At 35.7% G+C, this 16,111-nt stretch overlaps 1 protein-coding gene across 1 annotated transcript in view; it reads left to right on the top strand.

Moving 5' to 3' along the window:
* Window positions 1-16,111, top strand: part of LOC117498007 — a 141,306-nt gene continuing 125,195 nt past the window's right edge. The window contains exons 1-7 of the mRNA XM_034150053.1: window positions 1-128; window positions 249-281; window positions 452-712; window positions 1,702-2,004; window positions 2,539-2,802; window positions 3,112-3,369; window positions 15,737-15,988. Coding sequence (XP_034005944.1) covers window positions 92-128; window positions 249-281; window positions 452-712; window positions 1,702-2,004; window positions 2,539-2,802; window positions 3,112-3,369; window positions 15,737-15,988 — 1,408 coding nt within the window. The 5' untranslated portion in view covers window positions 1-91. The remainder of the gene's footprint in view (window positions 129-248; window positions 282-451; window positions 713-1,701; window positions 2,005-2,538; window positions 2,803-3,111; window positions 3,370-15,736; window positions 15,989-16,111) is intronic.

Genomic DNA, 16,111 nt, shown 5'->3' with positions numbered 1-16,111 from the left:
TCTTCATGCTGCAGTTTCGATCTTTCTATTTAAACAAAGTAGAAGAATCTCTCAGAAGCAGAGGAACAGATTATCAGTGTTGGATGTGAAGATGGGACACACTTTGTTCTCTCTACTGGGTTTTTTCTGTAAGTACTGTTAATGTTTTAATTGCCATTGATACAACTTTTTAAATGCCTGATGTTATGATACGTTTGATTTCTTTCATTTTAATAATGTCTGAGTTCTGAGTTTCATACTTGTTTCAGTGCTGAATTTACTTTACCGTGGACAAGCTCAAGGTAATAATACAATTTTCTTTCTTTTTGTTGACTAAGTAAAGCGAAAATCTACCTATGTAACTCTCCAAACAACATCCTCTTTTTTGTGTGTTCCGTTTTGTCAATGTATTATAAATGTTTTGACAAAAAGAGAACACATTTTACTTTATGTATCTTGTGATGGTTTCTAGATGCTGTGCTGACCATTGAGCCAAACTGGACCATTTTTTTTACCTGGGAGTCTGTTACCTTCAAGTGTGACATTACAGGAGACAAAGACAGCGACTGGTATTACGCAATCCTCAAGGATGGTCAAGGAATTCTCCCTTACGGCAAACATGACAGCTATAAATTACCCTCTCTAGCTACAGGCTACAGTGGTGCATACCAATGTGTTTTTCAGCACAGGGGATCAACAAAGACAAGCAATACAATCTATCTAACTGTATCAGGTAAGTGATCAAAGTAATACCACCAGGACCAAGTTCAATAAAAGCATTTTTTATTTATGAGCCATATTGATATGAACAAGCAGTTTGGACAAGTTGTAATATATAATATGTAAATTATAGAGCTTCACTGATGCTGTATATGCAGGTGAAGTATACTGTACAATCCTGTGCTTTGTGTTATCACAAAATCACGAGTATTAAAATAAGAACAAAAATAAAGACAGGGATAAGAGCACTTTACCAACAAACCATGTTTTACTGTATTACAAATGGATTTTTTTCACATTGACAGTGTCTGACAGTAAGTAATGTATCATCAGTTAACTTTTTTTTGACTGCATATAAAAAAAAAAACTAGTATTCTGGTTATTTTATTAAAGGACAGTTCACCCTTAAAGGGGACCTATCATGCAAAATGCACTTTTGTACGTCTTTTATACATGAATGTGTGTCCCCGGTGTTCCAGGGAACTCACCATATGTCAGAAAACACAACCCTCTCTATTTTCCTCCATACCCAAATCTCTAAAAAAGGGGCTGCAACGGATCTGATAAAAACTGATCCAGATTTGAACACTGTCCTGACGTCAGGACGGTGGCGCTACGGCTATTGGGCCAACTCCACCAATCAGGAGGAGACAGCCACGGCCATTGCCGTTCGAAAGCGCTGGAGATGCTGTAGTACATATGCCAGGCCAGTAGATGGTGCTGTTCTCACTGAATCTGCCCTTGCAAATCCAGAGCTAAAAAATGTCAAATTGAGCAAAATGAGGCATGGCTAAAATGCATGATCTGTTTGGTATTTTGAAAAAAAAAAAGTATAAATATGCCTTATATAGGTATGGTCCTACACTATATTATTCAAATATAGCATGATAGGTCCACTTTAAATTGGCTTTATACATTTGTAGAACATATTTAGGATCCAAGGAGTGCATGTAACCCACCAATTATACATCATAACTTTATCATTAAATTACTTTCCAACAGACACACCTAAGCCTGTCCTCACTGTGTCTCCATCATGGCCGAGTCCTGGAGCCTCAGTAACTCTGAACTGCAGGGTTGATCATCCTTCTGCTGGCTGGAGCTTCTACTGGTATAAGGCTGGTCCCAAACTGTCATACAACTCCTACAGCTATGAGCTGCTACCTGGCAGCGAGAATGGGACTGAACAGGATCTCTTCATCATTGATGGACAAACACACACAGCAGGATATGTGTGCAGAGCAGGAAGAGGAGACCCAGTATATTTCAGTTGGCACAGCAAACCTAAGTTTGTCTGGTCTGGAGGTCAGTATGTTCTTCCTTTTTCTTTCTTTCTTTAGTTTGCATCACTATTAGGCCAAAACATTTCTTTATCAAAGTTTGTCTGGTCTTGAGGCATGTTGTTTTGACTTTTCCATTATTGCAAAATGGAATAAAGTCACTTATTTTGGGAACTTTCTTTTACACCAGCATCAGGTCATTGTTCAGTTTTCCAAACTTTTCTCTAAAACAGAATGATGATTGACTGATTCAGCTTCTGGACTGGACTGAATTTTAACACAAGATTACGTTCTGACAGTAGTTGTCTTTCTTCCTACTTTAGTTTGCTTGCCCCCTCCCAACTTTTAAATGGACAACTTTAATTTGATATTTTATATCGGAATTACTGCTTTTTACATATAACATAAAACCAACAACACCAATTATTTCTTTCCTTTCAACAAATACAATATATGCATGGATTAAACATTCACTTTTTAGGCTTGTTTAATCTCTTATTTGCATGCAATGTCTTTTACAGTTGTCACGGTTTAAATGTCCCCTTTTTGTGTGTTTCAGATATTAACTCAGCAGCATCTCTCACAGTGAGTCCTGACAGTGTGCAGCACTTCACCAAAACGTCTGTGTCACTGAGCTGTGAGGGAAACTCCACTGAGTGGAGAGTGATGAGGTTTTATGAATCTGGCTACTTTTATCCCTGTTCTCTCTGGGGGACAATGACTGGATCCACATGCACAATAACCAGCAGCTGGGTTAGTGGAGTGTTCTGGTGTGAGTCTGAAACAGGACAGTTCAGTAATGCTGTCAACATCACTAAAGATGGTGAGTTTTAATTATTTAAAATGTTTGTTTCTGAAGTATTATATTGTTTTGAAATGTGAAAGTGACAAGCATTAGCCAAACGTCTCTTCAAATTAGTAACATTTTATAAAAAAAGGCCAATTTGCGAAGTGATTTCCAGGATTACTCCTTTCAGAGATCAAAGATAATATTCTACTTGTTTTAATGTCCTCATACATCTACCTGATTTCAGCTTCTGCCAGACTAGACCAGTTGTACCTAAACATATTACATCTGCAAAAGCTGATGTCTCTGTCAAAGCCTTTATATTATTTTATTTTTATTTTCCAGATGATGGTCAAATGATCCTGGTGAGTCCTGTCCGTCCTGTGGCTGAGGAACTTCCTGTCACTCTTAGCTGCAAGTTAAATAATGAAGCTGCTGTTAATAATGTGGATTTCTATAAAAATGACAAACTCATCCAGAACGATACCAGAAGGGAGCTGACCATCTCCGCAGTGTCAAAGTCAGACGAAGGCTTTTATAAATGTAAACAGAGAGATTCAGCAGATGGTTGGACGTCACCAGAGAGTTGGTTCTCAGTAAAATGTAAGTATGATTTAAAAACTCTTTCTTTTTTGTAAACTGTGTTACAGTCTGAGATAAAGAAAGCTTAGTTTCATCTGAATTAAACTGTGTTTGTTTAAGAGAAAAATGTTTTATAAAGTTAATCTATTACAGGAAAGTGATATAATATTAATAATAATGACTTATAATAGCAGCGTCCGGGCCAGAGCCAGGAGAATACTCTCAATTTCCCGTTCTTCTGATCGTTGGGCTGCTTTGTGGAGTTTTACTGATTATTCTCCTGCTGCTGTTCCTGTATTTATACAGAAAGTCAAAAGGTGAGATAATTTTCTCCTGATATAAGATTTACTCTAATGTCATCACACGTACTGTTTTAACAGTAGAACACTTTGTAATGTATAATAAAATAGCCGCAAATGTCTTCTTTTTTTAACAGATTCATGCTATAGCAGGTTGGTACAACACTCTATTTTATTTTATTATGAACATGACAGCAATTATATGTTCCTTTCATAAATCCACTTTCCATTTACTACATGTGTTTTGCCCACCAGATCTCAGAGGACCAATCAGAGCCCTGCTACAGACCACATGATCAACCAGGACGAAACTAACCAAAGAGAATATGCTTCTGTTCTTCAGGGTCAGCCTGAATCCTTAATACGTTTTGAATTCATTGTTAACGTTGTTAACCGAGTAGCATTTCCATTTCTCATTAGTTGTTTTAAAAAATGTAGGAGTTCATATAGAGGGATTTTAATATATATTTGGTTTGATTTTGATTTCTCTTCAGATAATGCTTGTCTCTATGAAACAATCAGAGGCCCAGAAGAACCTGCAAATGGTACAGTATAGTAAATATAAATACTGTAATATGACAATTCAAGGTTCACTCTTATAAATATAAAATAAATTGTATATTTCAGATGAATCCAGGGATGTCACATATTCTGTGGTCAAGCTCAAAAACATTTCTAAGAAGGGTGAGCATTTTAAATGTATGTTGTAACAAAAACATACAATAAGTATTGTCTTTTCATGCTTTCTCCTGATCCGTCTAACAGGGAAGAAAAATGAACCGGAGGATTGTGTTTACTCACATGTGCAGATGGCATCAGCTGCAGGTATGATGAAATACTACTCGCTTTAAGCTTTTGATAAGGTTACATGCTGCCTGATAGGGTGTTATTTAAAAAATGACCACGAGGTATTGCCAAAGACAGCAATGTTCAAATCCTACACATAACTTTTTCGATGTTTGTTAAGTTTATTTTCTGCCAATTCTATGAATTCATGAAATAAACATCAGGGCATGTGACATTTCATTAATCTGTATCAGTACATGTTTAACTGTTGTGAATCATCATGAGCAATTCCTTCTATCAAACTATCACTCTACCCTCTTGTGAGGAAAATGTATACCAGTGCATTGTCATTTTTAACTGGGGGAATACTGTAAAAAATAAATAATAATAATCTCTTAATTCATAGGGAAGTCAAGTCCTGCACCAGCGGATGAAACTGTTTATTCTGAACTCAAACCAGGAACAGCTCTTGGTAAAAATGCAGCGTAACATCATGTAAGTATTCAGATCAATCACTAAATATATTTCATATATTGTTGAATATGTTTTAAATGGGAGAAATATGTCATGAAACACCCTAATTCTTTAAAAAGTTTAATCTCTTTCTCCTTTGATTTTCTTCCAGATTAAAGAATGTCTTCTGTAAGGACAAGACTAATGGAAACAACATACCAGAACAAAACCTTTGTTTATTAAACCTTATTTGCAGCTTTGCTCTCCATTTATCAGACAGTATTTTGTACAGTTAATGTAATAGCAAATAATATTAAGGAAATGTATCATATGGCTTTAATCTAGGTGTGTTTAAAAAAAAGCATGCTTTGTTTTGCATCAATAAACTTTATTTACTTAATTACTTCTACATGATTTTCCTTTACACAAGGTGATTGATTTGTTTCATCATCCTCCGTCTTATTTTGGTGATCCAGTACAGTCATGCTTTGAGGAGACAGAAGGAAGTTAGAGGTGCAAGAGCTGAGATGTGACCAAAAATGTGTTACTTTGAATCATTGGCCCTTGTTATTACTATAGTGATGAAGCAGTGGAAACATATAATATTAGAGGTTTACAAGATGGCTATTTAACAAAAAATCCTCACATTTGTCTTGTGTTTTTTGACTAATGCATGATAAATGATCAGAATTACAATTGCAATAAAGATCAGGTAAAGAATGAAAAGAGGTTAAATCATTCTGCAGTTGTCTCGATGAACCATCTAACTGTTGACGTTAAATATATCTGCCTTTGAAACACAAGTATAATAATGCCATCCATTTTTACTTAGATATGAGTTGAGCAAAAATGACTTTTTACTCTGCCTTTTTAAAGTGGGATATTGGTTGAGAGTGAAGTTAAAATGTATCTGCATGGCATGAGCATGAAGTAGTCATGCCAATGTAAAACAGGAAGGAAAGAGAGACTAGTTATTCTCAGGAAATCTTTAAAATACCAATGAGCTCATGTTGACATCAGATCAGATTTCCTCCCACAGTGCTCTGTTAGTCTTCCTCAATTTGTTTCAAGTGTTAAAGTGGACGTATGTAAGAGACAGAGTCAGTGTTCGATCTGAAGATGGGACACACTTTGCTCTGCGCGCTGGGGTTATTCTGTGAGTACTTTTCCAGTTTTAATTACCATTGATACAACTTTTTAAATGCCTTAGGTTATAATATATTTGATTTCTGTCAGTTTGATAATGTCTGATGTAGTTTCATACTTATTTCAGTGCTGAATTTACTCTACCGTGTACAAGCTCAAGGTAATTATACAATTTTCTTTATTTTTGTTTACCAACTAAAGTAAAACCTACCTACTGTAGGTAACTCTCCAAACAACCTCTTTTTTGTGTGTTCCGTTTTGTCAATGTATTATAAATGTTTTGACAAAAAGAAAACACATTTTACTTTATGTCTCTTGTGATGGTTTCTAGATGCTGTGCTGACCATTGAGCCAAACTGGACCACTGTTTTTATTGGAGAGTCTGTTACCTTCAAGTGTGACATCACAGGAGACAAAGACAGAGACTGGTCTTACTCAATCCAAAGGGATGGTCGAGAATTTCTCTCTTACCAAAAACATGAGAGTTTTAAATTACCCTCTCTAGCTTCAGGCTACAGTGGTGAATACCAATGCTTTTTTCGGTACAGGGGATCAAAAAAAAGAAGCAATAAAATCTATCTAACTGTATCAGGTAAGTGATCAAAGTAATACCACCATGACCAAGTTCAATAAAAGCATTTTTTATTTATTTATGAGAACAGCTCCACTGATGCTGTATAGGCAGGTGATGTGTACAATCATGTGCTTTGTGTTATCACAAAATCAAGAGTATTACAATAAGAACAGAAAGACTGACAGGGATCAGCTTCTCATATCAAATCATTTACATAAAGATAATACTTCACCAACATACCTTGTTATACTTTATTAGCTGTGACAAATGGATTGTTTTCACATTGACAGTATCTGACAGTAAGTCATTTATCATCAGGTGACTTATTTTTACTCTTACAAAATAACTAATAACTAGTAATTTGGTCACTATATTTAAGTACAGTTCACACTTGAACTTGTTTTTTACATACTGTATGCAGAAAATATGTAGGATCCAAGGAGTGCATGTAACCCACCAATTATAAATCATAATTTTATCATTAAATCACTTTCCAACAGACACACCTGAGCCTGTCCTCACTGTGTCTCCATCATGGCCGAGTCCTGGAGCCTCAGTAACTCTGAACTGCAGTGTTGATCATCCTTCTGCTGGCTGGAGCTTCTACTGGTATAAGGCTGTTCCCCAAAAGTCAGACAACTCCTACAGCTATAAGCTGCTACCTGGCAGCGAGAATGGGACTAAACAGGATCTCTTCATCATTGATGGACAAACACACACAGCAGGATATGTGTGCAGAGCAGGAAGAGGAGATCCAGTGTTTTACAGTTCGTACAGCAAACCTAAGTTTGTCTGGTCTGGAGGTCAGTATGTTCTTCCTTTTTCTTTCTTTCTGTAGTTTGTACCATCATTAGGCCACCAGATGCATTTATAAACGTTTGTCTGGTCTGTAGGCATGTTTGTTTTGACTTTTCCATTATTGCAAAATGGAATAAATTATTTTGGGAACTTTTCTTTTACACCAGCATCAGGTCATATTTCAGTTTTCAAAACTATTCTCTGAAACAGAATGATGAAGGACTTGACTGAATTTTAACACGAGTTAATCTCCTGACCCTCTTTTCATCCTGACACATGAGTTGTTGTTTGCCATGATTCAACCCTTAGACTTTGTAAATCCAAAACCTAATAATATAAGGCTTCTACAATACATTGTAATTAGATACCTTACTGTAACTGGTAAGATTTTTCTTAATTCTTCTTAGTTGGGAATATGTTTCAAGATATTTATCTGCTGGTAATATTGTTTCAGACATAAGATAAGATAAGATGGACCTTTATTAATCCCCGTGGGGAAATTCAGTTGTTTAAACAGCAACAGGGTGAGAGTGAAAAACAGGATAGCACAGATTCACACAGATTAATACAATCAAAAATAAGATCAGCGATTAAAATGAAAAATAATAATAATGAGAAACTATGAAATAAGAAATGAATAAAATATATATATTAAAACAAGCATATATACATATTTGGTCATATAAACTATAGGTAAGAAATGAATGAAAATGAAAATAGACATATATACATATAGAGTCATATATTACATATTAGATATATTAACATGGGTTGTGGAAACAGTGTGTATTTATGTCTAGTACTGGTTTCACATTATTGACCCCTTGTTGTGCAGCCTGATAGCTACAGGCACAAAGGACTGTCCGAGGCGCTTGGTGCTGTGTCGTGGAGGGATGAGTCTGTGGCTGAACGTACTCCTCATCTTCACTAGCTCTGCATGGAGTGGGTGGGAGGGGTTCTCTAGGATGCTGTCTAACTTCCTCCTCGTCCTCCCCTCTGCCACCTCCTCCAGACTGTCCAGTTGTACTCCAACTACAGAGCTAGCATTCCTCACAAGCTTGTTCAGCCTGCCAGTGTCCCTTGTGTTTAATGTAATAATACATATATTTAAAAAAAATGTACAGTAGTTGTGTGATATTAAGGGCACTGGTTCCTTCAGTTTAGTTTTCCTCCTACTTTAGTTTGTTCCCGTTTGTTTTTTCAGGGTAAATTAAGTGGAAGTTTTGCTGTACCCATGCATTTTCTTTTACAGTTTGCATGGTTTAAATGTCCCCTCTTTGTGTGTTTCAGATTTCAACTCAGCAGCGTCTCTCACAGTGAGTCCTGACAGTGTGCAGCACTTCACCAAAACACCTGTTTCACTGAGCTGTGAGGGAAACTCAACTGAGTGGAGGGTGATGGGGTTTTGGAAACCTGACTACCTTTATCCCTGTTCTTCCTGGGGGACAATGATTGGACCCACATGCACAATAACCATAAGCTGGTTTAGTGGAGTGTTCTGGTGTGAGTCTGAAACAGGACAGTTCAGTAATGCAGTCAACATCACTATAGAGTGTGAGTTTTATTTATTTAAAATGTTTGTTTCTGAAGTATTATATTATTTTTGCAATGTGAAGGTGACTTGCATTAGCCAAACGTCTCTTCAAAGTGAGTTAAAAAGGTTTAATTTGCGAAGTGAACTCCAGGGTCACTCTTCTGAAAGATCAAAGATAGTATTCTATGTGTTTTATTTTCCTCATACATCTACACCTTGGCATTTCAGCTTCTGCCAGACTAGACCAGTTGTGCCTAAACTTACTAAATCTGCAAAAGCTGATTTCTCTGACAAAGCCTTCATATTTATTTTATTTCAGATGGTGATATTATCCTTGTGAGCCCTGTCCGTCCTGTAGCTGAGGGACTTCCTGTCACTCTTAGCTGCAAGTTAAAGACACAAACTGCTCTTTATAATGTGGATTTCTATAAAAATGACAAACTCATCCAGAAAGATACCAGAAGCGAGCTGACCATCTCTGCAGTGTCAAAGTCAGATGAAGGCTTTTATAAATGTAAACAGAGAGATTCAGCACATAGGACGTCATCAGAGAGTTGGTTCTCAGTAAAATGTGAGTATGACAAAACATAGTTTCCTCTTTTTGAGATGTGTTGCTGAGTCAGAGCTAAAAAAGACCGTTAATACTGAATTCAAAGTTGTCTTATTTTCCTCTGAATTATAGAATTTAGTTTTTGTATGAGAAATATATTTTTCCAGTTCTATATTCAGTCATAAAACATTCATATGACCATGATTACATGAGCAGTATTGCAAATATAAGATATGTGAACAGGGGATTATAGTGTATTTTGTGAATTTGTTCCAATAAGTGTGTAAATATTTATGATTTTTGTGTAAGTGTATTTGTATAGTTTTGTATATTCCATAGTTTTACATGTATGTGTCAATGTGTGAATGTAGGTTTTTAATACATTTTTTAATTGTCATTGTTTATTAATCTTAGATATTTCTGAGGCTTGGTCTGACCTTGAAGCTCTGTTCCTGTGAAGTGCTTTGAGGAAAGTGTTATATAAAAAAATAATAATGAAGGTTATTTATATTAGCAGCTTCTCGGCCTGGAAAAGTCTCTCAATTTCCCGTCCTGTTGACTGTTGGGCTGCTTTGTGGAGTTTTACGGATAATTCTCCCACTGCTGTTCCTGTATCGCTACAGAAAATCAAAAGGTAAGAACCTTTTCATCTGATATCAAATTGATTAAACTATAATTACTCAAAATCACACATTTGCAATTCAAAAACAATGTAACTACGTTTTTCTTGTATTCAACAGATGCAGTCTTCATCAGGTCGGTACAACCCTCTTTTATCTGATTTTGATCATTACAGCATTATATGTTAAATTCAATCCACTTCATTATCTTCATGTGTATGTCCCACAAGATCTCAGAGCACCAATCAGGGCCCTGCTACAGACCACATGATCAACCAGGATGAAATTCAAAACATGCCAGAATATTCTCCTCTCCTCCATGGTCAGCCCTTGTCCAGCTTAATAATATGATTTATTTTTAACTCTCAGCCTTAATTGTGATTAAAATGATTGGTATGACCATGGCTTGATTTTCACTTCTCTGTAGGTGATCGTTGTCTCTATGAAACAATCGGAGCGCCTGTAGAAGCTGGAAATGGTAGAGTATTTCATTTGTGTTTAACATGGAGTAATACAAATACTACATGCAATGGTTGAGATGCTTTTGTAGGCCAGCAGTCTCTAAATAAAGTACAGAAATTGTCCTTTGATTATTATTTTAATCCTTCTAGCAGGTGCCAGTAATGAACCAGAAGAGAGCCTTTACATAAACGTGGCTGCGGGTAAAGTCAAGTACAAAACACTTTAATACATATACATATTAATATACTAAAAGCTTTTATTGTGTGCTGTGCTGCTTGCCAGTTTCAGCAATGATCAAATCCACCAAATAAAGCTTTTACACTTTGTGTGAATGTAATGTCTTTTTATATACAGCATGTTGTTTTCCAGACATGTTTTGGTTTAGTTTAGTTTACTTAAAACATCATAACTAATAAATGGCGAATGTAAATATGTTCACACACAAATTAGTTGGCTTTACCATACATTGTTGTATTCAAAAATAGTACCATGAGCAGAAATTACCCAATGACGATAACTCATTTTGGTTTTCTTCCAGATCAATAAAGACATCCTCATGGACAGAACCAATGGAGCGGATAAAAACATGAAAAACAACATCCTTGTTTCAGCAATTGAGTGTATTTGCTGCTTTTGTGTAAATAGCACAGTGCCTTTTTTTAATAAAGGCCTTTCTAGGAACATGCTAAATGCTTTGTAATTCACCTGTACTTACTTTCTGTGTACTTATATTTAGTGTAAAACATTGTATTACAACATTATCTGTTACATGTCTGATACAGATCATGTGGCTCTAACCTTGTTGTACATTTGGTGATATTAGAGCCAGATACTAATATATGCAGTATGGACACATGCTTTAGCACTGTAGATGCACACAGTGGACACACACATATATTATGAATAAAACCCAAATGCAATTATACCTGCATGTACTGTTCAGTGAATGATTCTTACTAGATGCTACCACAGGGTGCCAACACATTATCTAATGCCTTTAATTTACCTGCAGAAGTAGTCTCTTGCAAAAGCCAAAACATCTGAAGTCACAGCGCCACCAATAGGTCAAACAAGATGTTCAGATTCAAAGGAACTGAAGCACACATCTTTTGTACAGTGTATTTGTTTTCTTTCAGATTTTTGGGGCATGTTTTTTGTTTTGTATTAATAAACATAACTTTGATTATCTTATCTCTATTTTTGTACGTAGTGTCACATATACACAGAAGACAATAAGGAGCATTTACAAGTATACAAATAACAAAATATACACAGAGACAAAAAAAGAAAACAAAAACTGTGTGTGTGTGTGTGTGTGTGCGTGCGTGCGTGCGTGCGCTTGAGCGATTAGACAAAAAGAGAGAAATAAATGACTAAATTATAATTGAAATGAAATGAGTAAGAATATAATAGTCATATATCCTAGGAAGGGGGCGGGCATATAAATAGTAGCATGACCTTAAAGAAGTAGAAAGGGGTGGTGGCTGAAATCCTATTGAGGATTATTAATTAAATGCATCAATCAATGGGTTCCAGATTGCATCAATATCATTGGTTTGTTTTTTTATGCCGGCAGATAATTTTTCCATTGAAATGTATTCTATAAGCAGGTTTTTCCAAATTGTGATATTGCTTTTGTGTCGTGATTTCCAATTCATGAGGATAGTTTTTGTTGCAATGATTAGTACTATGGACAGAATTCTACTTGATGTAATGTTGATGTTCACATTGGAAATGTCTCCTACTGTAGTAAACAAAGGGATATGGCAGTCAAGCAAAAGAGAGAGGTTGTTAGTGATGTTATGCCAGAATTGCTTAACTGGTGTGCATTCCCATGTGGCATGCATGTAGGTGTCTGTGGTGTTAAGTGAGCAATGAGGACGGATGTCAGAATCTGCAAAACCCATTTTAAACATTCTTTCCCCCGTGTAGTGCACTCTGTGAATAATCTTATATTGTATGACGTGCATGTTGGTGTTGGTTGATATGGAGAATACGTTTCTGCAGATTTGCGACCAGAAGTCGGCGTTGGGGGTAATCTGTAGATCTTTTTCCCATTTATTTGAAGGGATGGACATTGTTTAGTCTGCAGAATAAATACATTTATATATTTATGAAAGCAGTTTTTTTCTTGATTTGATTTTGAATATTTTTGAGGGGTGGGTAAGAGTTCAAAGTTTTGCTGTTAACTTTAGTTTGAATGGGTGATTTGAGTTGTAAATATTCAAAATATTGATGTTCCCTGATGCCGTACTTCTGGACCAAATCAGAAAATGGAATTAACTTGTGTTCATGAAATATATTTTTGAAGAGTGTGATGCCTTTGGCGATCCATAATTTGAAATGTAAAGGTTTTCTGTTTATTAGAAAGTCAGGATTGATCCAGATGGGAGTGTGTTCGGTGGGTGACATTGTGTTGTTAGTTAATTCGTTAAATGTCCATCTTATCTCATCTTTAATAATACAAACGTTCTGTATTATGTTAAGCAGATAAACCAAAATAACTCAAAACATCATGGAATTCTTCATACTCTTTTTACCAATACAAAAACAACAACCCACAAGTATTATCTTTATTACATTCTTTCAATGTAATCAAATCAGTAAAGCCTGTCCAGGATAAAACAAGGCCGAACATTTTATATTTTTCAAACATATTATTGGCATTAAAATCTAAAAACGGTAACCAAAACCCTTAATGCACTTAAAATATAATATGTTTTCTGCTAATGCTTACACTTTTGTATGATCTCAAAATGTGAATATATGGTACTTTGTTCCTACATTGTCCATGGGTAAACATACAGTATTCTCTATGTAGATAGATAGAAGAAGGGAATCTACTGACACACTACAACCAACATTAATTTGTCCAATTTATGTCAGTATATTTGACTAAGGATATTTATTTTACTTGTTTTATTTTTTCTCCAGTCACTGTGCAGTTATATTTGAAGCTTTCTTTCGATATATGACCACAAGGTGGTGCCAAACTACTTTATCTGATACTTTACCTACTCTACACAAATAGTCCTTCTGAAGTCTGGCAGCAGGGTCTGATGCCATGTAAATGTAACTCTCTAACTAATAACTAAATAATTGACTGCTTACGGTTCACTTCCTTAGCTTTGCACTGATGCATGGAAGTGGAAGCTTTCAATTTTGACTACCCACCACATTTAAAACTTAACAACTACTCAAGTGTTGTGGTATTTATTTATTTGATCATTATTATGGCATTAAGTTGTTTTTGTACAACTGTTGTGATACAATTTTGCGCCTAGACAACAACTATTTTCTGTATTCAAATGATTGCTTTATTGCTAATGATATAGATATGAAATGTTGCCCCTTTAAAGTAGATGGAGTCTATCTCGAGGAGGGGGCAGGACTTTGTCTCTCTTCACATTCACTTCTGGTAAAGAGACTATGAGAGACTTCCTGTGGGTGAGGTTGTTTCTAAACTTAAACTTGAATTCCTCGAGAACACTCCAGCACTGCAGTTCAACTATTTGGTTAAAGCTGTTACAGACATTTCCATATGAAATGTTGGTGAGAAGGCCCATGGATTATAAAGTGAGTATGACGCATGCAATTGTATCACTTAATTTGTTCTAGAAAGAAAACAGTTTGACTTCATGCAGCAGTCTTTAGAGAAGCATCAATAATTACTGACCATTTTTGTAGGAGCACGAGCCCACAGGATGATCTTATCTATCTTATCTATCAGGAAGGATAATTTAATACCTTATATCTCTTCATAATTTGAGGATACCTAAACCAAGGTGTAAAAAAATGTGCTGTGTTAAAAGCTGTTCAGTGTGAGTGTTGTGTAGGGAAGGAAGCGCAGACTGTGAGAAGAAGTTAGAAATCAACTTCCTTGTCCAATATTACATTGCATTTGTTTCTCTCTAGTTCCTGATTTCGATTCATATGCTGCAGTTTCGATATTTCTATTTACACAAAGTAGAAGAATTTCTCATAAACAGAGGATCAGATTATCAGTGTTGGATGTGAAGATGGGACACACTTTGCTCTCTCTACTGGGGTTTCTCTGTGAGTACTTTTCATGTTTTAATTGCCATTGATACAACTTTTTGAATGCCTGATGTTATGATACGTTGGATTTCTGTCAGTTTGATAATGTCTGATTTAGTTTCATACTTGTTTCAGTGCTGAATTTACTTTACCGTGGACAAGCTCAAGGTAATTATACAATTGTATTTCTTTTTGTTTACCAACTAAAGTCAAATCTACCTATGTAACTCTCCAAACAACATCCTCTTTTTTGTGTGTTCCGTTTTGTCAATTTATTATAAATATTTTGACAAAAATAAAACACATTTTACTTTATTTATCTTGTGATGGTTTCTAGATGCTGTGCTGACCATTGAGCCAAACTGGACCACTGTTTTTTCTGGAGAGTCTGTTACCTTCAAGTGTGACATTACAGGAGGCAAAGACAGCGACTGGTATTACGCAATCCGCAAGGATGGTCGAGAATTTCTCCCTTACGGCAAACATGAGAGCTATAGATTACCCCTTCTAACTTCAGGCTTCAGTGGTGAATACCAATGTTTTTTTCATCAGAGGGGCTCAACAAAGGAAAGCAATAAAATCTATCTAAATGTATCAGGTAAGTGATCAAAGTAAAACCACCATGACCAAGTTCAATAAATGCATTTTATATTTATGATCCATATTGATATGAACACGCAGTTTGGACAAGCTCTAATATATAATCTGTACATTATTTTTAATGTTTTAACCTTTGAACAGCTCCACTGACGCTGTATAGGCAGGTGAAGTTTACTGTACAATCCTGTGCTTTGTGTTATCACAAAATCAAGAGTATTCAAATAAGAACAAAAAGACAGACAGGGATCAGCTTCTTACATCAAAGCATTTACATAAAGATAATACTTTACCAACAAACCTTGTTATACTTTATTAATTGTGACAAATTATGAAGAAAGACAAATATATTCGAGAAACTAATACACCTTAATGTGCTTAACAGTAATTATTCAAACAGTGCAGGTAAAAATGTATTCCTTTTTCATGAAATGTGAAAATGTATTCTTCATAACTGGAAGTATGTGTTTGTACTAATGTGGTATTAATTGAGCTGTTTTACTAAAACAAGTAACCATTTGTGTGACACAGACAAAAACGTGATCCTGGAAAGTCCTGCGTCCACATTGTTTGAAGGAGAATCAGTGACTCTGCTCTGTCTGCATCGTACTCAGAGAGAGGGGAATGCTGCCTTCTACAGAGACGGATCATTGATCACAACAGACAGAAACCACCAGTCACCATTAATGGCAAACAACACAGTTCAAGTAATGTCAGACGGGAGCTCTTACAGTTGTAAATTTGGCGATGAAGAATCTGAACCAATAAAACTGAGACTAGAACGTAAGTAGTTTTCATACCTAAAAGCTTCAGACATTTAGTAATCCCAAAATGAAACTATATGATATCTGCATAATCTTAGAAACACTGGACTTTTTCAACTTCATCCCGTTTTATTTGTGTTTA

Source organism: Trematomus bernacchii, unplaced genomic scaffold, assembly GCF_902827165.1.
Source record: "Trematomus bernacchii unplaced genomic scaffold, fTreBer1.1, whole genome shotgun sequence".
In the NCBI taxonomy this organism is placed as follows: Eukaryota; Metazoa; Chordata; class Actinopteri; order Perciformes; family Nototheniidae; genus Trematomus; species Trematomus bernacchii.
This window is presented reverse-complemented; position numbering and strand designations above follow the sequence as displayed.